General features: G+C 52.8%; 1 protein-coding gene and 1 non-coding gene across 2 annotated transcripts in view; one reads left to right on the forward strand and one right to left on the reverse strand.

Moving 5' to 3' along the window:
- Window positions 1-14,529, reverse strand: part of ASPG (asparaginase) — a 30,670-nt gene extending 16,141 nt beyond the window's left edge. The window contains exons 1-2 of the mRNA XM_075531610.1: window positions 14,448-14,529; window positions 212-320 (exon numbers count right to left, since the gene is read on the reverse strand). Coding sequence (XP_075387725.1) covers window positions 212-320; window positions 14,448-14,529 — 191 coding nt within the window. The remainder of the gene's footprint in view (window positions 1-211; window positions 321-14,447) is intronic.
- A 6,130-nt stretch (window positions 14,530-20,659) lies between these two features.
- LOC142427140 (small nucleolar RNA SNORA61) lies at window positions 20,660-20,779 on the forward strand. Its single transcript, XR_012779957.1, has one exon. It is a non-coding gene; the product is annotated as a small nucleolar RNA SNORA61 (small nucleolar RNA).
- Window positions 20,780-27,870: the final 7,091 nt, after the last annotated feature.

Genomic DNA, 27,870 nt, shown 5'->3' on the forward strand with positions numbered 1-27,870 from the left:
ACCCAGGACCAGTGGGTCCCAGTCCTCTCAGGCTCTCAGCTGGTGAGAGACCCCAGGCTGGTGGGCTAATGCCCAGTGTAAGTGTGCGGGCACTCCCTGAGGTGCCCTTTGATGGCAACTGCTCCCTCCTCTCTTACAGTGCCAGACTGAACGTCTCTCCCTGCCACTCATGGCAACACCAGTGTGTCCCCCAGGGCCCCCTGCCACTCACGGCAGCACCAACGTGTCCTTGGGGAACTGGCGGGCCTGGACAAAGTCCTCATCATGGAACATGGGCAGTTTCCTCAGTGTGGAGGCCAGGCCTGGCCCAGGCACCAGCACTGCAGGCAAGTCCAAGAAAGGGTGGTTAGTGCCCACAGGCCAGGCTTCCCACCATCTTAAGGAGAGTGAAGGTCTGGGGTGCAGCTGCCACTGGGATACTTGAAGAAGGGGCATTGCCCCCAGGCCTCCCTCCAGGTCAACCACAGGGCCTCCTCCCAACCTGCCTCTACTGACCACATACTTACAGGAGGCCACTCCCCAGACAGGCTCTTCTCCCACCCACACCCTTGCACCCCATCCATCTACCTCTACTCCCACAAAGCTTGCTTTCCCTGCCCTAGCCCTTCTCCCCAGACCATGAGAGCCTAGCCCCAGGGCACCACTTCAATGAGAGATGCCCTTCCTGGGGGCACATGAGCCTGGCACCACTGCCCTCAGGATAGAGCCCTGCCCAGTCTTCCCAGGCCAGCCCATGTCCCCTTCTGCTCCACCCTCCTGACCCGGATGCCCCCCAGTCCAGCCCTACAACCCCCCCACTGGGGTCCAGTTCTTACACCTCCACACCGGTTCCCTGCATGCCTTTCATTCACTTAATGCTCGACAGTGGTCACCCAGTGGCTTCTGACCATGAGCCCAGTGCCTCCGGCCTACAGGCCATATAGAAACAAAACAAAACTTACTGCCATAGAGTTAATTCCGGCTCATAGTGACCCTACAGGACAGGGCAGAACTGCCCCTGTGGGTCTCTGAGACTAACTCTACAGGAGCAGAAAGGCCCGGGGAAACATCAATACCAGTTAACAGCAGATGCCTCACCAAAGAGAAGCAATTTCAGCCATCACATTAGGAGTGAGTTAATTAAATGTTTGACCAGTATGGCCTGCAAATGATAGAACTATCCAATGGCCCTTGGAACAAAAAACAAGAGCCCTGCACTACAGGTAGGATTAGACTAGGTTTAGGGTTAGTGTAAGAGTCAGGTTAGAATTAAGGCCAAGGCTGGGCTTAGGGCTAAAGTTAAGGTTAGGTCCACTGCAGACAAGACAAGTGGCGAACACTATTGTGAGGATGGTGCAGGGCTGGACATTTCATTTTGTTGTACTTAGGGGTCCTATACGTTGGGATCAACTTGATGGTGTCTAGCAACTTAACAACAGACATGTATTGCTTTTTTGGGCTGGATGGGGTTGGGTGGAGTTGGTTGGGTTGGATGGGGTTGGGTGGGTTGGGTAGGATTAGGTGGGCTTGGGTTGGGTGGGGTGGGTTTGGGTGGGTTAGATGGGATTGGGTTGGTTGGTTTAGGTAGGATTGGGTTGGGTGGGGTTGGGTGGGTTTGGTAGAATTTAATTGGGTGGGGTTGGGTTGGGTGGGTTAGATGGGGTAGAGTTGGGTTGTTGGTTGGATAGGCTTGGATTTGGCTATGTGCCTCACCCACAGTCACCCATGCTTGTTCTTCCATGAAAACACCACTTCATGTTTCCACTCCAGAACCTTATGGGCGTTAGTGACACTGTCCCTCCATTAGAGGGAGCCCATGCAGAGCCCCAGGAACACTGGTGGAGGAGGGGCTAACAAGGAATTGTCTGATATTGTGTCTGCTCAGTTAGACCCATCCCTCCAAGGAAAGGTAAATGGGGTGCCGTGTCTGGATGTCTGGATGGTGTCCCCCAGATGCCAAGTGTGACCCAGGTTGGGACTGTCTCTAAACTCCCTGTCCCTGCGTGCTGGGAACTCACCTTCATACCCTGAGCCTCTGAGAGATTGAAGGGCCACCCAGGATACCTAGCAACCATATTTCTCTACCCCAAATGTCAGCCAAGAACTCCCCACAAAGAAGCCCACGTTTGGAAGCGGAAACATGATCTCAAATGCCCCCAAGTCTTAAAGTGATGATGGCAATAAGGGTCTGGGGTGGGGAGTGGCCCACAGTGACTCAGTGCCCGAAACATGACCAGTGGGGGCCGAGTGGCATTGGGACGAAGAGAGAGGAAGCAGGGATACAGAGACGGAGCGAGTCGGAGTGCCTGGAGCCAGCATGTCCTCCCCTGGGGACTAAGGATGGCTGGAGACCCTGATCTCAACCCAGTGGCATGAGTTTGGGCTGTTGGTCTCCAGACCTGTGAGGGAGAAGCCAGCGTTCAAAGTGCCAGTCTGTGAGGTCTGTGCGATCGCCCAGTGGCTGCCCCACTGGTCCAATCCCAGCCCTGTGTGGACCAGCTATGGCAGTGTCCTTGGTCTTCTGCAAGAGGGCTACCTGGATCCTGCTCTTGAGAAGCGCGAGAGGGGCCTCGCCCAGCCCTGCATTCACCGGTCACTTCACAGGGCAGCATCCTCCAGCAAACTGTCCCTCAGGAGCAGAGCAAGGAGTCCAGTGCAGGGACCCACTTTCAGGGCAGATGGACCTAGAGTCTATCCAGTTTGGATTTTGTGGGGCATATTTACATGCTGCATGGTCACTTATCACCATGGTTACACTAAAACTAGCTGACCAGGTGAGGGAGGGGTGGCAGCTTTCCAGAACATTTCATGCGGCGGCCTGGTGACAGGTGCCACAGAAGGACACCCAACAAGCTCCCTGCCATCCAGTCGATGCAGCAGGACAGAGTAGAACTATGCCTTGGGGTTTCTGAGGAGGTCAGTCTGTACAGGAACACAGCCTCATCTTGTTCCCCAAAGCACGGCTGGTGGGTCTGACCCTCTGACCTTGAAGTGAGTAACCCAGGTTTGATCCACAGCGCCGCTGAGACCCCTTGTGTATACAGTAACAGAGGGGACACCAGCCCAAAGATGCCTACAGGTGCCTCACGGACATGGGATAAGAACATGACCAGCATGGCGCCAAGCACCTGGGGAAGAACCTATAACCACACGGACTGAAAGAGCTCGGGATTTTGTGGCATTCCTAGCTTTGGAAAATTTGTGATTGGTTGGGACTTCCTTTCTCATTCTACATAAATATTCGATCAGGAGGGGTCAGGAGGGGCCAGTCTCAAGAGAAGGGGATCATTGACCAAGAGGAAGACCCTCCACCAGATGAGCTGACCCAGTGGGTTCCAGGATGGTGAGGACAGTGCAGGCCTGGGTAGTGTTTTGTTCTAAGAACTGACTCAATGGCACATAACAAGTTTCAGTTTCTTGACTAACACTTCCCCAGAGCATCAGAACCCAGCCCTGCCCCACCCAGGGCCTCATCTCCAGGCTGAGCGCACTCAGCCTGAGGTAGTTTATTGTGCCAGCCTTGCCAATAAACACAAATGGGATTAATTGAAGGGCAGAGAGATAAATGGCTCAGAGACCCTCACCTTTCTTGTCTCTCACTCTTTGATCATCGGACCAGTGTGCAGCTGCCTTGCTTGTTCTGTGCCTCATTTTGCAAGCTACACTACCTGTGGGACGCCTAACCTGTGGACTGTGTCACTGTAATTTGAGGCCCCTTTAAGACCTGCCTTGCCAGAGAACTGGAATGTATATCTCTGGAGCTGGGGACTGATGGTTGGTGACCTGGCTGACGGTTGGTGACCTGCCTTGCTGTTTGCTGCCTGTGCTGGGATAGCCTGAATCTCTCTACAGAGGACTACCTGGCAGCCCTCAGGACTTGAAGGACTGCCAGTGTCTCACAACTCACTGAGCCATTTGTACTGCTTTATAATTTAACTGTTCATTTCTTGTGTTATATAGCTATCTTTATAAAATATATATAAAATTATCAGCAATCTCGTTTTGTCTCTCTAGAGAACCCTGTCTACACACGGCCTCATGGCTGCTTAGGTCAAGAGCGGCATGCTGTTGGCAACCACAGGGAGCACTTTAATACCGTTCTACCTGACAGGCCAGAGGGACAACCCCATCTGCCTCGGAAGAGGTATGGCCAGGGTGCTCCTTGGAGGCAGCGGGCATGTGGGGCCCGGGTCCCTCGGGCTGAGGGCTGGTTTTATGTGCCCAGGTGGCCTGGCGATGATGCTCAGCTGTTTGCTGGGAAGGCTTTTCGTTGGTGTGAGGTCTGCCTACCACCGGCCAAAGAGCACTGACAGCACCAGGACGGCTAAAAGGAGGGACGGCTCTGCCAGAAGTACGGCCAGAGGGCTCCTTAGAGGGGAAGACAGTGGGACTTCGCCTCACGTACTTTGTGCGCGTCGTCAGGAGAGACCAGTCCCTGGAGAAGGATCCTGGAGAAAGCCCAGGCCCACCCAGCCATGTTGGGCTCATTTGTGCATGGGGCCGCTATGGCTCCGTGGCCCCTAACACTGCCACCACAACCAGTTGATTCTAAGCATATAGATGACCCTCCCTCCCTCCCTCGTGTGGTTGAGCCTGACTCAACCAGGCCTGAGGGGCAAAACCTGAGGTTCCAGCAGGAGAAGGATCCTGCCCCCAGAGGGGTTACCCAGTGTTCCAAGCGAGCATCCAAGAAGCGTGGGCCTTGTCCGGACCTGCGCCCTCTGTGGGCAAAGGCAGAAACTGTCCGGACCTGCGTCCTCTGTGGGCAAAGGCAGAAACACCTTCGCCTTCCCCAGAGCCCTGGCTGCCGGCTGCCCAGCTCCCCTGCCATGTGGATGAGGAGCTGGGCTCCTGGGGGGCTTTGGGGCAGCAGGGCACCCTCACAGAACTCTGGGCCGATGGCCATGTGCTAAGACAGGCTCAGAAGCACTGGGTGTCCACCCAGAGGCCACTGTTTACCTGCAGACACAGAAGCTGTTTCAAACATGGCAATCCACACAGGAACTTTGCCATCATGTCACCTTGACCATGGGGACAGGTTAATTGTTAGGGCATCAGAGCTGGACTTCAGAGGCACCAGGTTGTTTGTACCTCAGTGGGTCCAGGGGCAGCTCCAAGGCCTCCTGTCTGTCCGTCAACCCACTGCCCATGGGGCTGCAGCCCACTGGTCACACTCCATGTGCCTCAGAGGACAACTGAACACCAGTCACCGTGTGAGGTAGGTCTCCCCGAGGGCCCGGCATCCCCATCCCTCTGTGTTCTGTCCCCCCTCAGGGGGAAGCAGGACCAGATGCCAAGCCTCTTCTTCCTTTGTCCCCTGAGACTAGCTTGGAGCAGCTGAGGGGCTGGAAGAAATTAGGAGGTAAAAGGGCTGAACTGCTCATGGGTGGCTGGAGAAGCCAAATGAGTGTTGTTGTGAAGTGTGCAAAGGCTTGGAGTTAGAAACCCACAAAGAAGAGCACACTCAGTATGGATCCCACCAAAGGGCGGGGCAGCGAGGAGCATCAGACTTCAAGTTGCAATATTGAGAAAACAGTGGACCCTTGGCGGCATAGTGGCTGTGAGTTAGGGGCTGTGGCAGTTCTATAATCTTTTGTCAATTTGAGAGGATTAAGAGTGAAGGGGTGACTCGGCAGAGAAACTGGACTGTCCTCTACAGGAGGAAGCACAAGAAGGGGCATCGGAAGAAATTCAAAAGAAAAGAACCCGCCGTGCAGTCAGATTCCAGAGGACCATCCCTGGTGCGTCTCTTGCTGATATCATGGCCAAGAGGAACCAGAAACCTGAGGTTAGAAAGGCCCAGTGAGAACAAGCCATCAGGGCTGCCAGGGAAGCAAAAAAGGCAAATCAAGCTTCTAAAAGACAGCCATGGCCACTGCTAAGGCCCCCACCAAGGCAGCACCTAAGCAAAAGATTGTGCAGTCTGGGAAAGTGTCTGCTCCCCGGGTCGGTGGAAACGCTAAGTTGGCAGCAGAGACCTTCTAATAAAGATGCAACTATAAAAAATGAAAAAAAGAGTGAAGGGGTGAAGTCTAGTCTGTCAATCAGGTCATAGCCAATGAAGCCTCTGTGTGGGCATGGTCTTCTCCTGAGGATTCTGGGAAACGCCAGTATTCCTCCCTGGAGGTGGGTGGAAGACACTCTCTCTCTGCTCACCCCCTGAGAGACATTGCAGCTGACAAGACACATGGAGCTATGCTATAGCCTCAGAGCTGGAGAAGCCACGTGGAGACCCCTGCCAGCACTGAGATGCTTCCACTGCCACTGGATCCACAAGACTTTCAACTCACTGGCCTGTGATCTTCCTGCATTCGGCATCATTGTATGTGTTGCATGAGTCTGAAGAGGAAATTATAGATTGGTATCAGACACATGAAGCAAATATCGGAATTATGGACTTGATCTGAACTGGGAGGGGATGTGTTCTCAATATTCAATTGCTCTTGTATATAAAGCTCTTTCTTATACACATATGAGTGTCCATGAATTTTGTGGGAACAGATTTCTCCCAAGTTGTCTCCTCCAAATAGATGCCAAACTTAGCTGCTTGCTACACGTGGTGAATGACTATACACTTGAAGGTCAATGGAAATAGGTCAGGGTTATTCTCCCTAAGGGTTACCAGCCATCTAGAGCCATCAGACTGTATGGTCTGTCCCACCATAAGTAGGGCCCACTCCCTTCTGATAAGGATAGTAGTAGATTGTTTCCCTGAAGGAGAGTCCAGGGAGGTAAGTCCACTCAAGGGTGACCAAGGTTAGGCTGCCATCATATATCTTGGGTCCGCCCTTCTTGTCACATGTATACCCCTAGTCCCTCCCCTTCTTATCACATGTGCACCCCTAACTCATCCCCTTCCTGTAAGCTTATGCCATTGCATACCCTCCTCCTATTGCTTGCATTGCCTATGTTACAACCCCTTGCTGTGATGTATGTCTTTACCTGTGATTAGGAGGCATGCACACCCTCAAAGATAGATAAGCCTCAGGTTAGCAACACATCGCTCTCGCGTGCCCACCCATCTCCACGTGGACCACCAAGTGGGGCTGAGGTGAGCATGCTACCATGAAATGTGTCCGACTCCTTTATTTCAATCTGTCTTCTATCTCTCTTATTCTCTATGACTTTACTGTAATCTTTACTTATTATCACTGTACAGTTGTGCCCGCTGGACCCATGCTGATTTGTTAGGGGCTGCTCCCCTGACAGGATTTGTTCCTCTAGTCTACCCGGACTGACATAGGGGCTTCCACTGGAACGGTCGCCAGCCTCTCCAAGGGAGAAAGAGGGGCTTTCTGCCCCTGGAGAGAGTTCCAGGCTCGGGAACTCACGGGCAGTTCTCACCGCATCAACTTTTTGGCAGAGAGGGAGTTTATGGGAACGCACACAAGGAAAATGAAAATACTCCGAATCACTGTACCAAAAAAGATTGGTCAACATCCGACATTTCCGGAGCTAGCAGGTCAGGTGACAAGCACTGTGCTAGACCCTCCTCGCATGGCGCCGAAGCAAGGAGTCCAGCTGCACTGAAGGCAGTGGAGGAAAAGTGAGGCTCCAGGAACTGATGGGAAAAAACAGCAACGGCATTGCAACAAACGGATGCAGCCCTGGGTGTGCTCAGGAACCTGGAGAACAGCCAGCTGGCCAAGCAACTAGAGGAGGTCCGCACTGACGCCCCGATTCCACGGAAAGGCAATCCATCAGAATGCACAGGTGACTGGACAAGCTCACCGATATCACCTGCCAGCAGAATTCCAATGAAGCTCATTTCACACTAGATGGAGGAGCACAGTGCACAGGAGCTGACAGGAACCCCAGCCAGACTCAGAGTGGTGGGGAGTGGGGGGGGGCGCCATGGAACCAGGGCGATCACTCCTTGGTGTCGTGCGGATCTTGGCTCAAAGCAGAGAACCCCAGGAAGATGTTTACCTGTGTTTCACTGTGTAATGACAATCGACTCTGTGAGTTATAACAAGCTGATGACAATGAATTTTTGTTTTTATGGGTAACCCTGAAAAGAATACTTCCAGATGCATGCATGGTTTGAAATCAGGAAAAGTGTGCTTCAGGGTTGTATCCTCTCACGCCTTGTGCTCAACCTGTGTGCCAAGCAAATCATGCCCAGAGCTGGACTGTAGGAAGACTGTGGTAGCAGGCTCACTAACAACCTACCAGATTCAGAAGACACAACCTTGCCCCTGGAAAGTGAACTCGCTGACGGAGATTAAAACACACACACACACCACCACCCCTCCATGTGGATGACACTTCAGGAAAGAAAACAAAAGACCTCACCACTGATAAGCCACGCCATCACTCATGGAGAAAAGGCTGCTGAGCCCAAGAGTGTGGTCCAATTGGACCCACGGTCAACAACCACGGAAGTCAGGCTGTCAGGAAGTCTCACGACTTCCCAAAACAAACTTGCAGCCTCAGAGCGAATTCCAACTCCCAGCAGCCCCATAGGTCAGGATGGCGCAGAACTGCCCTGGAGGGTTCTGAGGCTGTGGGGGCATACCACATTTCTCCCGTGGAGCAGCCGGTAGTTTCACACTGCTGACCATGTCGTGAGCAGCCCAATGGGTACCCCTCTGTGGGAAACAAAGATTTCTCCCAAGTTGCCTCCCCCAAATAGATGCCAAACGTAGCTGCTTGCTGCACATGGTGAATGACTATAAGCTTTGAGGTCAACGGAAGTAGGTCAGGGTTATTCTCCCCAAGGGTTATCAGCCATCCAGAGCAAGCACAGTATAATCTGTCCCACCCTAAGTAGGGTCCACTCCCTTCTAATAGGGATAGATTGATTGTTTCCTTGAAGGAGAACCCAGGAAGGTCAAGTCCACTCAAGGGTGACCAAGGTTAGGCCACCATCATGAATCTTGGGTCCGCCCTTGTCACATGTACACCCCTAGCTCATCCCCTTCCTGTTAAGCTTATGCCCATTGCATATCCCCCTCTTATTGCTTGCATTGCCTATGTTACAACCCCTTGCTGTGACATAGGTCCTTACCTGTAATTAAGAGGCATGCACACCCCCAAAGATATATAAGCCTTAGGTTAGCAATAAATTGCTCTGTCCTGCCCACCCGTCTCCCATCTCCACATGAACCACTAAGTGGGGCTGAGGCGATCATGCTACCATGAAATGTGTCTGACTCCATTATTTTTTTTTTCTGGCAAATATTTTCTTTTTAAACTTTTTATTGTGAATTAGTCAAAGATTTACAGGGCAGATCATACACATTTTATTTCAAGGCGTCCATGTAATCCCCTCCGTGAATCCTGCTTCCTCCCCGTGGCCCACGGTCTGTTTCCATTCTTTTTAAAATCATTTGTGGGGCTTGTACAAACAACTCTTATCACAATCCATACATACGTACATACATACATGTGTCAAGCACATTTGTACATTTGTTGCCATCATCATTCTCAACATATTTGCTTTCTACTTGAGCCCTTAATATCAGCTCCTCGTTTCCCTCTTCCCTCCTCACTCCCTCTCCCTCATGAAGCCTTGGTAATTTATAAATTATTATTATTTTGTCATATCTTATACTATCTGACATCTCCCTTCACCCACTTTTCTCTTGTCCACCCCCCAGGGAGGAGATTATATATAGATCCTTGTAATTGGTTCTCCCTTTCTATCCCACCTTCCCTCCACTCTTCCAGTATCACCACTCTCACCACTGGTCCTGAAGGGATCATCCATCCTGGATTCCCTGTGTTTCCAGTTCCTATCTGTACCAGTGTATATCCTCTGGTCTAGCCAGATTTGTAAGGTAGAATTGGGATCATGATCGTGGGGGGAAGAAGCATTTAAGAAGTAGAGAAAAGTTGTATGTTGCTACCCTGCAACCGGACTGACTCATCTCCTCCCTGCGACCCTTCAGTAAGAGGATGTCCAGTTGCCTACAGATGGGCTTTGGGTCTCCACTCTGCACTCACCCTCAATTACAATGATATGATTTTTTGTTCTTTGACGTCTGATACCTGGTCCCTTCGACACCTCGTGGTCACACAGGCTGATGTGCTTCTTCCGTGTGGGCTTCGTTGCTTCTGAGCTAGATGGCTGCTTGTTTATCTTCAAGCCTTTAAGACCCCAGATGCTATATCTTTTGATAGCCAGGCACCATTAGCTTTCTTCACCATATTTGCTTATGCACACATTTGTCTTCAGTGATCATATTGGGAAGGTGGGCAACCACTGATATGATTTTTTGTTCTTTGACGTCTGATACCTGGTCCCTTCGACACCTCATGGTCACACAGGCTGATGTGCTTCTTCCATGTGGGCTTTGTTGCTCCTGAGCTAGATGGCCGCTTGTTTACCCTGACTCCATTATTTCACTTTCTCTTCTTATTATCTATGACTTTACTATAATCTTTACTTATTATCATTGTACAATTGTGCCTACCAGACCTGTGATGATTTGCTAGGGGCTGCTCTCCTGACAGGCTGTCCCCATAAATTCTCTCCCCTCTGGTATTAATAGCGGCACTTGTCCTGAGTCCATTCCTAATATACCATTGTTTTCCCCAGAAGGCAACACATCATCTACCACATATGCTACTTACCATTCACAGCCCAAAGCCAGAGCCTACCCTGCAACCACACAGAACGCATCACAGACTTACTTAAAGCCCCGCTGGGAACCTTCTTTTTGTGCAACTGGACTTCAACGAAGTGCCTCAGTGCCTTTAGCCGTACCCCTTGCCTCCCAGTCAACATAGTACCTCAACTCAGGATGTATGGGCAGGCAGAATTCAAGTGGCTGCGGGACCTGCACACTCATCCAAGCGAGCAGTATTCCTACCGGTCCTAGTAGGCAGTAGCCTCACCTCCTCTTTGGCTGCGGCAGGAGTTTCTGGTGGGACAAACTGTTGTCCAATCTCAAACTTTTAACCAAAAAATTCAACTGGTAATGGACTCCACCTCTGACTCCCTTACATCCCGACAAAGGCAGCTTTCATCGCTGGCACAGGTAACCCTTCAAAACCCCCAAGCCCTGAACTTGTTAACCGCTGACAAAGGAGGTGTGTGCATGTTTCTAGGAGAGGAGTGTTGTTACTACATTAATGAGTTAGGAGTGGTAGAACAAAATGTAAAAGTGCTAAAAATCATGGCCAAAGAAATCAAGAGCCGCCACTGGGGCAACGCAGCCACCACTCCCTGGTTCCCAAATCCTGTCACGTCCTGGGGCATGCCCCTAGTGGGGCCCTGGCAGTAATTTGTTTGCTGTTACTTTAGCGCCCTGTCTCTTTAAGTTCCTTCCAGAATGAATAAGAAACATATCTAATCGAGCTGCTAACCAACCCTTGTTACAGCCTCACAGCCTCGACCTCCTGATGCTGCTCCGGGCCACTCCAGCCAATTGCCCCTTCCCCATCATCCCATACCAGCAGGAAGTAATCAGATCAGATCTCGATGCTCCTTTTTATTACTAAAGAGGCTGGAATGACTGGGCTCAGCTAAAGCAGGCTGGGTCCCCACTTCTCTACACATTCCTGGAGGTCAGCAATTGCCCCCTGGAATGAGGAGATGGAGAAACGGGGCCTGGGATGCCTGACTCCCTGATAACTGGACAGCCTACCAGCCAGAACTGATAAACTGCATTGTGGGCCATAAACCTTACCTCTGACCCCCTAGGCCATAAACTTCACTGCTGACATCCTGGCCATGAACCTTCCCCTGCCAGCATGACCCCCTCCCCCCACTTTCATTTAAAAATCCCAGACCCCAAACAGGGCCCTGAGGTCTCCCTGGGCTACCTGCTAGACTAAGGGACTTCTCCTGGGGCTCGCTCCACCCCCCCCCCCCTCTGCCTCCCTGCTACAACAAAACAGTCTCTGATGCATCTAGTTCGTCTTGACTTTGTTCTCATCCCGAGTCTCGGTCGCTTTTACACTCTTGCCACTCCAGACTCCGGGGTCAGGTTTTAAGTGGAGTCTCAGGGCGACCCTGAACTCTCTCAGCCCCATCCTTGTCCATTCAGACTCGCTGCTCCTTGACTTTTTTCTTTTTGGACTTCCTACTTTTGGTTTTGAATCTTTAACAACTCAAACGAGAGCTTCCAGATGGGAAGAGAGGAGGGCAGCTGTTGGGGGAGGTGTGTGTGTGTGTGTGTGTGTGTGTGTGTGTGTGTGTGTGTGTGTGTGTGTGTGTGTGTGTCAGTGGGGGCCTCAGTGGTCCAGCTGGCCACAGAGGGGCTGCAGCGAGGGACGTGCAGACGCAGGGCTCAGTGTTTGGCTTCTTTCCTGTTAACCCAGAGAGTGGCTCTGCCCTGACGTGGTGCATTCTGCTCACAACAGGGGCTGCGCAGAGGTTACCTGGTCTCAGTCCCACACCATCCCCTGCGTTTGAGGCTGGAAGTCTCCACCGGAAAGGACTGGCTCATCATGCACCTGTGAGATCTGAATGGGCCTACCTGTCATCAGCCTAGCTCAGAGCCCACCGAGCCCTGGACGCCACCGGGGCTGTGCGTTAGAGGCTTCACGCCACACACAGGAAACAAAAACAACCCCGCTCCCCGGAGGAGCCAGGCCTTTCAGAAACCCTCAGGACTTGGCCATGGCTCCAAGCTGCCACTGGACAAGCCATGCCAAGCCAAGACTTGGCCCAGTTCCAGCAGACACACGAGGTTAGCTCAGAAGCCCTCAGACAAAGGTCGCAGCCCTCAGTTTCTCAGGACCAGTGAGTTTCTGCTCCAGCTCTTGGGAAGTCCCATTCTTGTGCAAACTGGGCAGACTCAGCCCAGAGGTCACGAGCTGGGGAGCCTCGGGTGGGGGGGGGGCAGGAAGGCCCAGCAGGTCTACAGTGGTGGGGCTATCCTCCCTTTCCCGATGCCCCAGGTGTCCTTCAGTGATCTCTACTCCATGGCAGGGAGTTTGGTTGGTTGGTTTTGTGGTCTTCAAGAAATGTCTTTTTTTTTTTGAGAAATGTCTTAGTGAAAATACTAGACAGATGCTTTGCTGGGGATTGAAACAGGGCCTGGAGACTGGAAGATCTAGCACAGTGGTTCTCAGCCTTCCTAATGCCACGACTCTTTAATAGAGTTCTTCATGTTGGGGTGGCCCCCCCAAAAACAAAATTGTTTTTATTGCTACTTCATCACTGTTATTTTGCTACTGTTATGAATGAGGCAGCCCCTGTGAAAGGGTCGTTCGACCCCCCAAAGGGGTCACGACCCACAGGTTGGAAGGCAAGCCGCTGGTCTAGATGGAGCCCCGCAATGGGGTCCTGCTGTGGGATCATGGTGGGAGGTCCTGGACAGCACAGAGGAAAAGATGGAGGAACACACTCCTGAGAACCATGGGCCTCGTCAGATCTGGCGTGGGTCCGTCTGGGGGGTGCTCAGAGGCAGGAGGGGCCAGAAGAGAAGGGTGAATGGGAGCCAGCCGGGAACAGAGGGGCAAGTGGGAAGAGGCTGTGGCATTGTTGGGGACTGTAGTCAATGCCAAGAAACAAACCCTGTATGGGGGCTGAGTGAGAAGCCAATGTGCTGTGCTCACCTCCCCCAGCACCAGAGCACAGAAAATTTAAGTGAGACTCTTCCTGAAGGAACACAGGGTGCAGGGGGCCCATACAGACACCCAGACAAGTTTCCACAGTGTTTCCAACTGCAGAGAGACCAGGCTCCGGGCGAGGGGGTGGGGGGTGCCTGTGCTTGAGGCACTCAGGTCAGTGGGAGGAAGCATGGTGACAGCTCCTCACAGTGACCCTTCAGGATCACTGCCTCCTCTTGGAAGCTGACCCTGAACGCCGGCATCTGACTCGTGCCCTGCTCGCCAAAGGTTAGTTGTGAACCCACCAGCTGCACTCTGTTCTGGTATAAACCCCAGGGGGCAGTTCTACTCTGTCCTACATGGTCCCGAGTGGATTCAAGTGGCCTTGATGATAAAGGGCTTCCTTTGATTAGGAGCTGTGAAAAGGTAAATCTAGTCTTCCAACCCACCACCTGTGGTCACGTAGATTCATCAGCATCACCTAGGTGCTGGACACTCGCCTCTGCTGGCGGTGAGTAGGCTGTGCCCAGCCGGGTCCTTGTCTACTCTTGGTCCATTCCCACCCCTCCCCTCTCCCCAGCTTGACCAATTCCTGTGGGGCGGAGAAGACACTGCTGGGGACCAGGAAGCCCCCTCTTGACCTTGGAGCAAGAGTTTCCAGGTCCCCAAAGTTGGGGTTGGGGGGTTTCTCAGCAGACAGGGAGCCAGGACCCCCAGAGCAAATTCTAGGAGTGGATGGGAGCTGGGTGAAGTAGGAACCTTCTAATCTCACTGATGCTGGCAGCCCCCTGGGGACACCAGGACTGACGGTTGGGAGAAAGGAGCCCCCCTCTGGCTTTCCAGTGCATCCCTGGGAAGCCCTCTGGGCACTGACAGCCCCAGCAGGGTCCCTTATCTCCGAGGACAGGGGCTCACAGGGCCGGCGCCCCGTGTCACCGTGGGGGTGGTGCGGCGGGACTCACCGCCATTCTCTTTCCGCATGCCGATGGTGCCACCAGTGTAGACCACCAGAAGCTGCCGCTCGGGGCCCGCTGCACGCGCCATGACGGATGCCGGGATACCTGGATACCTGGATACCGGGATGCCGGGACAGAGAAATGCCTGCCAAACTCTGAGCTCGGGCTGCAGCAGCGGCGGGATAGGGTTGGCCTGGGCGGGCCGGGGCGGGCTGGAGGCGGGCCTCCGGGGAGGGGCCGCTGATCCTGCAGGGGTCAGAGGGCCGGCCTCCCTCTGGGCCTCCCGCCAATTGGCGGCGGAACACATGTCCCCGCTTCAGACCTCCAAGAACGGGCAGGGCAACTGTCACCAACAGCGATGCCTCTGCAAAGGACCCCTCCTTCAAATGGCCCAGAGTCCAGCCACCCCCCCTCCCAGGGTGTGGGGGCGGCAGGCAGGTGGGGGCACAGAGATCTGATTGGTGCCGGCAACACTGGGTCCCTCCCAGGTGCCCTTTGACAACGTAGGCACCTGCTGGCCTCTGGGAACAGGCTTGCAGGGCGCTTGGTCCCTCTCCCCTGATTGTCCGAATCAGTGCTGCTGGGCACAAGACCACATCCTCACCCTGTCAGCAGACCAGCTGTGGGGACCGGGGGTGGGTGCGGGGCGCAACTGAGCCTTGTGTGAGCCACCTCAACATCAGGGCTGTCCCTCCTCGGACCACCTGCCTGAGCTCACAGGGCCACAGGGCAGCCCTACCCTGCCACCAGGGGCCACTGCAAGCCTGAGAATGACCGCTTTATATCCACCGACCACGGAGGTTCCGAGAAGCGGCCCCTTGGAGGGTGGAGGCCGAGCCCTGTCTGGCTCCTTCTCCAGGCCCTGCAGGGGGACATCATGCCTGGCACGTGCTGGGGGTGGGGGGTGGGGCTCCTCATCAAGAGATGCCCGCTACAGTGGCGGCCAACAAGAGGACTGGGATGGATTGCCCAGGATGGGGCATGTTTGTTCTGTGGTCCACGGTGTGGCTTTGAGTCCATCACCCTGACACCCACAGCTGTGCTTGAACACCTGTAATGGCCTGTCTCCCAGTGGGCTCCTCTAGCCCCCAGGCCAGCAGCTCACACCGGGCCGTGAGGACCACGAGGGTGGCTTTGCCCAGGCTCTGTGGTCAAAGCCAAGAGTTCTGAGAGAAGCACTGTCTGGTGACCACCTCCAGCACATTCCTCCCAGCTGGCCGAATTTTGCTGACTCCTTCCTGCTGTTTTGCTCACTCCTTCCTCTTCAGCTGTAGGCAGTTTTCGCTTCCTTAAACATTGACACAATCTGTCCTCTGCCGGCCTTCAGGTCACCCCTGGGCACTGAGTTTGGCCTGGGGTGGGGTGGGGTAGGGTGAGGTGGGGAGCAGCCGTCAATAGATGAGGACAGTGCTGAGCTAGGGACAGGGGGCAACAAGAGAGTAGCAGGGACTCCAGGCCCAGGGGGGCAGGCATGAGGGGGTGTCATCCTTGGGACCCCTGAGTGCTAGCTCCCACAGGAAACTGGTGGGAGCTGGGTGTGGCCGGCTGTCTGCTGAGGTGCCATGCCAGCCCCCTGGGGGGAGGGGGTCCCGATGTGCACACAGAAACGAGGCACCCAAGCCAGCATGGACGCCAGAACCTGCGGGTGAGACAGAGGCCCCCACTGAGGGCTGGTGGTGCTCTGACCCAACTCGCAGGGTCCAGCAGGGCTAGGACTGGCCACTGGCCCCCCTGACCCTCATCACCCACCGTTTGCTCAAAACTGCCCACAGAGCCCAGGGCTGGGGGCCCCGTACCTCCCACTGGACAGGGCCGAGGAAGTCAGTGACCCAGCTGGGTCTCCTTGCCAGGGAAGGAGGGGGTAAGAGTGCCCTTCTTGGCTGCATGTGAAGCAGGGTCCCAGCGGCGGGTGGTGGAGTCACTGTTGAAGTTGCTCTTTCCTGAAGTCTTCTGACCCTCCCTCCAAGTGGCCTCAGGGCGCCAAGCAAGACTTGGGCTTGCCAGCGTGCCCGTTGGTGGGCTCAGCCTGTCCTACTCCTTGTTGACTTTAAATGCCATGCTTACCAGGTCACAAATGGGGGTCTGAGGGCCATCGTCAGCCTTTTTAAAGTTTCTTTTGAACGACAGTGACTGACTGCATTGTAAAATGAGTCGCTAGCACAGCCGCCCCCGTTGGAGAGGTGGGGTCGAGCCTGGTCTGCTGGGTTAGGGCTTCAGTTAGTCGCATGAGAGTAGCTGCCGGTTCTCACCCGGCTGCTGGGTGATCTCTCGCAGCTTGTCAAAGTTTACCGCTTTGTGAGAAACGGTTTGTAAGCCAGCAGCAAGTACTGCATCGTGCGGTTTCTGAGGGCCCTGCCTTCACGTCCAGCTTGGGTATTGGGTTTAATCTGGCTCTTCCCTGGGACCTGCCTGAGGACCCATGGGCATGGTGGCGTCTGAGAGATGGATCTGAACTGCACGTTGCTGAGCGGCTGTAAAACCCGCTCTTGCTCATGGGAGTGAGGACTGTATAAAGGTCATGCAGGTTAAGTCAAAAGCCCGCGGAGATATTGGAGCTCCTCAATGTAATGTATGTAGTGGGGGCGTTAGAAAAGGTTCTCAAGTGTTTTTCTATCTGGGAGAGGTCTGTGAGGGAAAATGGTACATGGGCCCTGATGGGGCCCTCAGCTTCAGCCTCTCACTGGGTGATAAACGTGATGTGACCGACAGTGACAAGCAACAGGGAAAGGTGGAGGGGCCGGAAGAGGTTGAGGAGGAGTCTGAGTAGGTTCCAGGCTGAAGTAATTAGTTTATTTTGCCAACCTGCCCGATAAACACAATTGGGGTTAATTGAAGGGCAGAGAGATAAATGGCTCAGTGAGCCTCGCCTTTCTAGTTCTTGGTCTCTTGCTTTCTGATGGTCAGACCAGGGTGCAGCTGCCTTAGCCAGTTCCCTGCTTCAGCTGGCAAAGCTCACTTCCTGCAAGACATCCCCAAGGAGAAGCCACATGGACCTACCCCGATGCAGCCCTGGGTGCTGGAGCGGCCGTGTGGAGACCCCTGCCAGCGCTGAGATGCTTACGCAGTCACAGATTTGGCTTCCCTCCTGAAGCTGGCATCATAATGTGTTTTGTGAGATGGAGGAGGACTTTGTGGATTGATGTTAGACTGATGGGTTAATGTTGGACTTGTGGTCTTGGCCAGCACTTGTCCACTTAATCTTTATATAAAGCTCTCTCATACATGAGTTTCTCTGGCTTTTTTTCCCTCTAAATTACCCAGATTAAAACACGGCCCCAAAGGGGCTGGGAGGGAGTGTGGTGGAGGATGGGTAGGTGGGAAAGACAGTGCGTCCAAGGAGTCAGAAGGGGTGAGACCAGGTTGAGCCGCGGTGGAAGGTAACGGGAGTTTAGCAGGAGCCGCTGAGGGTGATTGAGCAAGTAAGACCTCGGCTGGGTGGCAGGTGACACATGAGGAAGGGCAGGAGCGGAGGAAGAATAAAGCCTGAACGTACAGAATCTCAGACCATTCTTGAGTCTGGCAACAAAAATTGTTGAGGTCACCGAGAATGCTGGAATCGAAAGTCCTGGCCAGTTTGATTCACTGTCTAATTGGGATTGTGCCACACTTGGTTACAGAAAAGACCAGATGCTTGGGGCGAGTGTCCGGAGCCAGGCCCAGTTTGGTGAGGTTGGCAGGAAGCACCCCAAAGGACAGTCCTAGGGAGCCTAGCAGGGGGCTTCCCACAGTCTCTCGAACTGCAGGAGGTTATGAGCAGAAAAGAAGCGCGTCCCCAGGTTCCCAGTCAGCACCCATCAGACAGGAATGGCCCAAGATCCCCGAGGGCATCCCCTACAGAGTTAGGAACCCAGTAGGAGATTCCTCGACTCCGGGGAACAGGAAGGTTCCCTGGCGCAGGCCTGCAGTTTTGTCCGGCAGACAGGAACATTGGATCAGTGAGAGACATAACAAGGCCAAGAACTTGTGGGGCAGGGGAGGTTGTGCACACGGGGCCGGGCTTTGTGGTCAATGAAAATGGAGGGCATTCAGAGGCCTTTGTTCAGATGGGGGGAAGGAGGAAATAGATTTGAGAGCAGCTCTGGGATCAGGCACCCCACAGCCAAAACAAAAAACACAGCAACAGGTAGAGCAAGCTCAGACACACCTTTTACTCCTTAGTCCAGTCAGAGGGTACAGTGACTGCCAGGTCCAGTGACAGGAGACCTGTTAGCGGCAGAAATTACAGAAAGTAAACACTGAGATAAGGGCTGGGAGGAACGGCAGAGGATGTGGTTGGGAGTTGAGGGGGCAGTGGAGGGAGGTGATGATGAAGGGCAACCAGAATATGGAGGAGGCCTTACTGGGGACACGGACAAGGAGTTAGGGTGTTTAGAGAAAGATGAGGGGGAGCACTGACAGGGACCTGATTGGGGAGCAGTGGGTCTGTTTGAGCTGGCAAGTGTTTCTGGTTAGAGTATTGGGCTAAAAGAACTCAAGTGAGGTGACAGGGAATACACAGAGAGGGACGGGAGTGTAGAAGGAAGAAAATTTGGACGTAGGGGACCTCAGGCCATTTGCCAGTTCCCTGGCAAACATTACTGAGATCATCCAAAATGTTGAAATCTAAAGTACCGTCTTCTGGACATTGAGACCCATTGTCTAGCTTATATTGGGGCCTAACCGAACTGCAGTAAAAAACCAAGGCATTTGGGCCAGAGGTCTGGCTTTAAGCCAAGGGTTGGGTTGAGAGATTAGCCAGGAGGCCACCTACAGGTGTGGAGGAGTCTGGCTTGGAATTTTTGTTTCCCATGCTGCAGGATTCCTGGAAGACACTGAGCTAGACAATCAGCATCATGAGTATCCAACTGGGCCTCTGGAAGAGAAGGGGGAAGCCTGACTTCCCAGCTCCCTTGGAGAAGGAGCAGAGAGAATCCGGTGGCCCTGAATGTCTCCAACCGTTGGATGAAGGGAGGCGGCTCAGCAGCCTCCCAATTCCCTGGAAAGGAAACAGAGACCCAGGTGTCCCAGTCCCCAACTGTCTCTGACCCTTGGAAATGGGGGTGGGTGAGGGGCAGAGAGGGAAGCCTCTCTTCCCAGCTACCCCAGAAAAGGAGCACTGAGACTCAAGCGTCCCCAAGTGCTGTCCTTTGGATGCTGCTCTGCCATGGGCCCACGATTCAGACATGAAGTGAATGAACAGAGCCTCTGAGCAACCCAGCAGCAAGGGGCAGGGGTCACAATAGCAGAAATAAAATTTAGTCAGGTACTCACTCATAGATGCAGTGGATGGCAACTGAGAGGTCGTGGTCCCAGGTAAGGGGGATGGAGGAGAGAGGGGTGTCACACTCATCCAAGGGCAGGTGGGGGCGCATCAAGACACCTCTTACTCCTCCTGGGTTTCGTGCACCAAGATGAGAGGAGACAAACGGAGACACAGTACGGAGATAGAATTTAGCCAGGCATGTGAAGTGGAGAGAGAGTTTATTGAGGGAAAGAACTCCCGGGAGGGAGGGGAGAGCAGAGAAAGGGACAGGAGCACCTTGAGCTCCTGGGCAGGTTCCCAGATCCACAGTTAGGTCATGGAAATTGCACCTGGCAGTGAGGCGGTGGGACTTGCATAGGGTCCGAGTCAAGGGCATATGTACAGATCAGGGGAAGGGGCTTTTCGTGCTGCAGCTGCAAGGCCTTGAGGCAGAGGCGGAAGGGCTGTGTGGACCCTGCCCAGAGAGAGAAGCTCCTCAGAATGCTGGGGGCAGGGGCTGCAAAGTCCAGCAGAGCATGTGTCTTTCTGAGAGGCTGGGGGAAGGGGCTGTGTGGTCCGGACCTGGCCCAAGCAGGGGGCATTTTGAGGTGGCAGTCAGATAATATCTGGTATGCCTCTGTCCAGGGCCTGAGATGGAAGGGTGCCTCGATCCTGCCCACCCAACCCTTCCCAGGCCGCCTCTCATACATCTAGAACATGGTTCTAAGTTCCCTGCCTGGTGGGTGCTGCAGGAACTGGAGGCCTGAACTGAACTGTAGGAACATTCTGGACTCTGACCTGAGGCACTAGGACATGCCCTGGAAGCGCTGACTCATACCTGCCCTCTGAGGAACCGAGAAGGCTGTAGGGAACTGGAACCAGCCTTGCCCTGGGGCATGGAACCAGCCTTGCCCTGGGGCATGGGACCCGCCCTTCAGGCACTGCTCTAAGACAAGTCTGCTGACTGCTCTCAAGGGCTTTAAAGGGCCTCCTGGCCATCCTCCAGTTCCCTTTCCCTTCAGATCAAAACACTGGTCTGGGTGGTCGTAAAAGGAAGAAAAGAAACATTAATACTGCCTGTCAGTGGTCTTGGAGCTGGGGCTAGTTTCAAACTGGGTCAAAAACAAAAACAAATGGAAAACAAGGGTCTCTTGGGACCCCTACATGCCCTCCTTTACCAGTGTAGAAGGAAGGTGGAGGTCAGGGCCTGAGGCCGGACACTCTAGGGCCCTGCAGCTGTGCACAGGCATTCCTCTCCATCTAGCACTCTCCAAGTGTCCTTGTCCAGAGGCCCCAGGCGTGGAGAGCCCCTTCCACCGCCCAGGTCCTCTTGAGAAGGTGTGGTGCAAGCCAGGGATGAGAAGAAGTTGCCTGCGGCCTCAGGGCCAGGATACGGTTGTTTGAGGTGTGCTCCCACGCATGTCCATTCCAACCAACAGCACAACAGAAGTCCTGAGCCGGCCTCACCATTGTTCTTATGCCGAGTCCACTGTTGCAGGCTTGTGTCCCTTCCTCTTCTGGAGCGCCCTCCCCACCACACACACCCCTGCACCGCCACCTCTTTATATCATGTCCTTCTCCAGCGATGGGTCTCTCCTGACAGACTCCCAGTCCCGCCTTCACAGAGGCCTCTAGCTGTACTTCTCCCAACACAGATCCGTTTGTTCTTTTGGCATTCCATGGTACTTTCAGGATTCTTCTCCAGCACGGCCATGCAGATGCAACAGTCTTCTAGGGCAGTGGCTAGTGGGTTATGACCCCTCTGGGTCAAAGGACCCTCTCACAGGGCTCACCCGATTCCTGACAGTAGCAAAATGACAGTTATGAACTGGCAACGAAAAGAATTTTATGGTTGGTGGGGTCACCACAACATAAGGAACTGTATTAAAGGGTCGAGGCCTTAGGAAGGTGGAGAACGTCTTTATTTCATGTTCGATTTCCAAATGCATTACGAGGCCATGGAGAATGCTATGGTGTAGTCAGTGCGTATCCTGGCTATACTCGTTTTAAAAATCATCTTACTGGGGGCTCGTACAATGCTTATCACTATCCATACACACATCCATTGTGTCAACACATTTGAGCATGTGTTGCCATCATCCTTCTCAAAATATTTTCTTTCTACTTGAGCCCTTGGTATCAGCTCATTTTCCCCTCCCACCCTTACAAACCCTTGATAATTTATAAATCATCATTATTTTGTCATGTATTACACTGTCTGATGTCTCCCTTCACCCACTTTTCTGTTGTCGGTCCCCCAGGGAGGGGGTTATATGTAGATAATTGTAATTGGTTCCCCCTTTCCCCTTAGCCTCCTGGTATCACTACTCTCAGTATTTGTCCTGGATTCCCTGCATTTCCAGCTCTTATCTGTACCATGTGCATGCTCTGGTCCAGCCGGATTTGTAAGGGTAGGAGGAAGCATTAAAGAACTAGACAAAGTTGTATGTTTCTTCTGCGCTATACTGCACCCTGACTGGCTCGTCTCCTCCCCGCGACCCTTCTGTAAGAGGACAACCAGTTGCCTACACATGGGCTTTAGGTCTGTAATTCATACTCTCCCTCATTCACAATGATATGATTTTTGTTGTTTGATGCATGATACCTGATCCCTTTGGCACCTCATGATAACACAGGCTGGTGTGCTTCTCCCATGTGGGCTTTGTTGCTTCTGAGCTAGATGGCCGCTTGTTTACCTTCAAGCCTTTAAGACCCCAGACACAATATATTTTGATAGTCAGGCACCATAAGCTTTCTTCGCCACATTTGCTTATGCACCTGCTTTGTCTACAGCAATCATGTCCTGACGATAAGCATCATGGAATGCCAGATTCATAGAACAAAGTGTTCTTGCATTGAGGGAGTACGTTAATGAAGGCCCAATGTCCATCTACTACCTTAATACTAAACCTATAAATATATGCACATAGATCTATTTCCCCATCATTGTATAAATTTACATATGTACATCCCTATATTTAGACCTCTGTAAATGTCCTTTGCCTCCTAGTTCTTTCCTCTATTTCCTTTTGCTTTCCTCTTGTCCCACTCTCATGCTCAGCCTTCATTTGTGTTTCAGTGATTCCTCTCAGTTACATTGCCCTTGAACAATCCCTACCAGGCCTCCCACACCACCCTCCTTGCTACTGGTTTTGAATCACTTGTTGTTCCCTTGTCTCTGGGCTGGTTTACACCGAGGTTCTTTATGACTTAGTGTTTATATAGAGTTAATCCCTCAGCGGTGGGGGTGGGGCACAGGTCTAAACAGATAACAGCAGAACAAGGCAAGTGTGTCTTGGAAGGAGAGAGAAGTTAGGAGAGCTGGGCTGTTTTTGCTTTAGAACTCTTAGGAGCAGCTGCAGGAAAAGGTAAATGAATACTGACAAGCTGGGTCAAGGGGGATGGTGAAAAAGGCGTCATTAAAGGTGAGGTGACTCCAGGCTTGGAGGGACGACCATCAATTCCCATAACGGAGACCAGGGAAGGGGAAGCTGAGCATGAGGAGAGGAGACTGAAAAGGCAGCTGTAACTTATCCATCAATAAGGAAAACCTGCTTGTCTGCTGCCACGAGTGCTATCCCTGGGCACAGGGGGAGGGGAGGGGTGTTGCTGTCAGGTAGCTCAGCCTAGGGAACTGGGAAGTCCATTACGCATGCCCGGGAGAGCCAGCAAAAGACAAAAGCTGGATTTTCCCACCGGTGGGCTTGGATGGGCGTTACACCTGGAGCAGCCCACCTGGGCCGGGTGATTGCAATTCAGCCAATGGGATCGACCTGGGGTCGTTCACCACACCTCCCCTGGGAACCTTTAAAAGGCAGGGACCTGAAGGGAGAGGCGCTCTTGGGCTCTTGGCCTTGTCTTGCTTGGGTGGTCTGGTCATCTTCGTGGGAGGGGAGAGATCCTTGCGTGTCCCGGAGCAGTCTCTGCCAGGCCGCATGGTCAAAGGAATCCTATGGGTGCCGTGTAAAACTTGATGCTTCTTTGAACTTTCATTAAATTCACTTGGATCACGAGCCCGGCTTCGGCATGAAATCTTTCTCGCGCGGAGCCAAGGACCTAGGATGAGATTTAGGCCGAAGAGAGAAACCTAACATTGTCACTGAGATTGCTGAGTGAGGGGCTTCGTCGTTGGAGAGGTCAAGCAGTGTTGATGGTGGTTCTAGGTTTGGAGGGTGTGATCCTCTGAGGCTAGGCACCGAGAGGCAGTCACTTCTCCAGGGGCCTTACTGACTGCACAATGGGCAAGGATTAGTGGGTGGCCAGGGACATGGCCAATGCTTAGCCCAGTGCCCTTCCTGGCTGCATGTGAAGCAGGGTCCCAGCGGCAGGTGGTGGAGTCACTGTTGAAGTTGCTCTTTCCTGAAGTCTTCTGACCCTCCAAGCGGCCTCAGGGTGCCAAGCAAGACTTGGGCTTGCCAGCGTGCCCGTTGGTGGGCTCAGCCTGTCCTACTCCTTGTTGACTTTAAATGCCATGCTTACCAGGTCACAAATGGGGGTCTGAGGGCCATCGTCAGCCTTTTTAAAGTTTCTTTTGAACGACAGTGACTGACTGCATTGTAAAATGAGTCGCTAGCACAGCCGCCCCCGTTGGAGAGGTGGGGTCGAGCCTGGTCTGCTGGGTTAGGGCTTCAGTTAGTCGCATGAGAGTAGCTGCCGGTTCTCACCCGGCTGCTGGGTGATCTCTCGCAGCTTGTCAAAGTTTACCGCTTTGTGAGAAACGGTTTGTAAGCCAGCAGCAAGTACTGCATCGTGCGGTTTCTGAGGGCCCTGCCTTCACGTCCAGCTTGGGTATTGGGTTTAATCTGGCTCTTCCCTGGGACCTGCCTGAGGACCCATGGGCATGGTGGCGTCTGAGAGATGGATCTGAACTGCACGTTGCTGAGCGGCTGTAAAACCCGCTCTTGCTCATGGGAGTGAGGACTGTATAAAGGTCATGCAGGTTAAGTCATAAGCCCGCGGAGATATTGGAGCTCCTCAATGTAATGTATGTAGTGGGGGCGTTAGAAAAGGTTCTCAAGTGTTTTTCTATCTGGGAGAGGTCTGTGAGGGAAAATGGTACATGGACCCTGATGGGGCCCTCAGCTTCAGCCTCTCACTGGGTGATAAACGTGATGTGACCGACAGTGACAAGCAACAGGGAAAGGTGGAGGGGCCGGAAGAGGTTGAGGAGGAGTCTGAGTAGGTTCCAGGCTGAAGTAATTAGTTTATTTTGCCAACCTGCCCGATAAATACAATTGGGGTTAATTGAAGGGCAGAGAGATAAATGGCTCAGTGAGCCTCGCCTTTCTAGTTCTCGGGTCTCTTGCTTTCTGATGGTCAGACCAGGGTGCAGCTGCCTTAGCCAGTTCCCTGCTTCAGCTGGCAAGGCTCACTTCATGCAAGACATCCCCAAGGAGAAGCCACATGGACCTACCCCGATGCAGCCCTGGGTGCTGGAGCGGCCGTGTGGAGACCCCTGCCAGTGCTGAGATGCTTACGCATTCACAGATTTGGCTTCCCTCCAGAAGCTGGCATCATAATGTGTTTTGTGAGATGGAGGAGGACTTTGTGGATTGATGTTAGACTGATGGGTTAATGTTGGACTTGTGGTCTTGGCCAGCACTTGTCCACTTAATCTTTATATAAAGCTCTCTCATACATGAGTTTCTCTGGCTTTTTTTCCCTCTAAATTACCCAGATTAAAACACGGCCCCAAAGGGGCTGGGAGGGAGTGTGGTGGAGGATGGGTAGGTGGGAAAGACAGTGCGTCCAAGGAGTCAGAAGGGGTGAGACCAGGTTGAGCCGCGGTGGAAGGTAACAGGAGTTTAGCAGGAGCCGCTGAGGGTGATTGAGCAAGTAAGACCTCGGCTGGGTGGCAGGTGACACATGAGGAAGGGCAGGAGCGGAGGAAGAATAAAGCCTGAACATACAGAATCTCAGACCATTCTTGAGTCTGGCAACAAAAATTGTTGAGGTCACCGAGAATGCTGGAATCAAAAGTCCTGGCCAGTTTGATTCACTGTCTAAATGGGATTGTGCCACACTTGGTTACAGAAAAGACCGGATGCTTGGGGCGAGTGTCCGGAGCCAGGCCCAGTTTGGTGAGGTTGGCAGGAAGCACCCCAAAGGACAGTCCTAGGGGGCCTAGCAGGGGGCTTCCCACAGTCTCTCAGACTGCAGGGGTTACTGGCAGAGAAGAAGGACGTTCCCTGGTCCTCTGTCCGCACCCATCAGACAGGATGGTCTGATAATCTTGAGGGCATCCCCTACAGAGTTAGGGACCCAGGAGCAGAGTCCTGGACTCCCAGAACAGGAAGGTTCCCTGACACAGGCCTGAAGCTTTGTCCGGCAGACAGAGACCTTGGATCAGTGAGAGAGACCATGGGAGCTGAGGAGGGGGAAGGGCCTGTCCTTGTGGCTGGTTAAACGGAGGTCGGTTGTCAGTTTCTCCATCCCCTAACAAATCATCACAGGTCCAGTAGGCGCGATTGGATGGGGATAATAAGTAAAGATTATAGTAAAGTCATAGAGAACATGAGCGAGAAGAGAGAGGGAAGTAATGGAGTCAGACACATTTCATAGTAGCATGCTCACCTCAGCTCCTCTTGGGGGTCCAGGGCAGGAGAGAGAAAGCAGGAATGAGTGAGGGCAGGGAAGGAGGACAAGGGGACAGGGAGGAAATGGGGAGAGGAAGGAAATGGGGGAGAGACGGACGGGGAGAGAGAGCTCTTTATTGATAACCAAGGCTTATATATCTTTGGGGGGTGTGCAAGCCCCCTAATTACAGGTAAAGATATACATTCCAGGAAGGGGTTGTACTATAGGGAATACAGTAATGGGAGGGGGACCATCTAGGGGTACACACCCAATAGGAAGGGGAGGGATTGGGGGCACACATGTGACAAGGTGGGTGGATCCTAGATTCAGGATGGCAGCCTAACCTTGATTACCCTAGAGCTGGGGACTTCACTTAGCCTAACTTTCTGGGGAAGCCATCCACTGTCCCTAACAGCAGGGAGGGAACGCTACCCATTGTGGGAGAAACAATGGTGTCTGCTTGCTCTGGAAGGCTGGAGTCTTCAGGGAGATAGCTTGACAATCATTTACCATTAGTTGCAAGCAGTGTCCTAAATCTAACATATATTTGGGGGAGTCGAGCTGGGCAACCGTCTTTTTGTATCCCACAATATCCCCTTTTGTTTTATATTAAAAATTTCAAAAGAGCCACAGGGACAAACTGTTTGTTTTGGAACCTATCAAGGCAAACTTAATGACCAAATTAATATAGCCACAAATACAGGCTTATGGGAAACATTTTGTATCCAGGCATGAGGGATAAAGTCCCCCTATGCCCATCTGCTACTGGAGGAAGGTATGAGAGGGTTTGGCTGCCTGGGCGGGAAGAGAGAGAGCCAATAGGAATGTCTGCTTCTATAGGAGATAGAGTCAGTCATGTGCTCTCTTTAAGGCAGCACAGCTTTAAGGGGAGAATCTGGAAACGATGGGACTCCACAGAAAAATGTTCTTGGACTATATCTCCAACAACCAGAGTGGTGGTTTTCCTGCCATGGAACACCAGCCTTCCAGATTCCCTCCATACAGTCAGGGAATAAATCCCAGTCCTATTTCCCTCAATGTTAGTTTCCCGCATTTCCCCTTTCTGTATCACATTTAAGATTCAATAGTGTCACGGAGGCAACATGGTCTCTCTTCATATCTCTTAGCTTCCTATAGTAATGACATGAGACTGCGAGCATCACAATGATGATGATGAACAACACAGACTGGAACTTAAGTTACATGAAATACTCTTAACCTAAGCACGTGGGACCCAGCCTCTTTCTATGCCATCCACCATTTGCTTAATCATATCAGAGCAGGAGATGCCTCAGCTTGTCTTTGAATGTGTAGAAAATATCCTTCTAGCTGAATCACATCTAAGGAAATGCTTCCCTTAAAACCTTGCAGATGTTTCCTAATCCAATCCCAATCGTGCACTGTCTTATTATATGGGTAAGGGGTTATACAAAAATCAGTTACATTCCAATCACATTTTAGCATTAGTTGGCAAGTCCAAAATCTTACTCTTTCAACAAAAGAACAGTCTGTTGTAATAGTCCAGTCACTATTGTATAAAATGCTCAGTTATGATAGAGTCCCAGAGTGTCCCTTAGACAGCGTCAGCAATGGAAGAAATATCTCGGCAGGCAGCGATCACCACTCTCAGGA

Source organism: Tenrec ecaudatus, chromosome 14 (genome assembly GCF_050624435.1).
Source record: "Tenrec ecaudatus isolate mTenEca1 chromosome 14, mTenEca1.hap1, whole genome shotgun sequence".
Taxonomy (NCBI): Eukaryota; Metazoa; Chordata; class Mammalia; order Afrosoricida; family Tenrecidae; genus Tenrec; species Tenrec ecaudatus.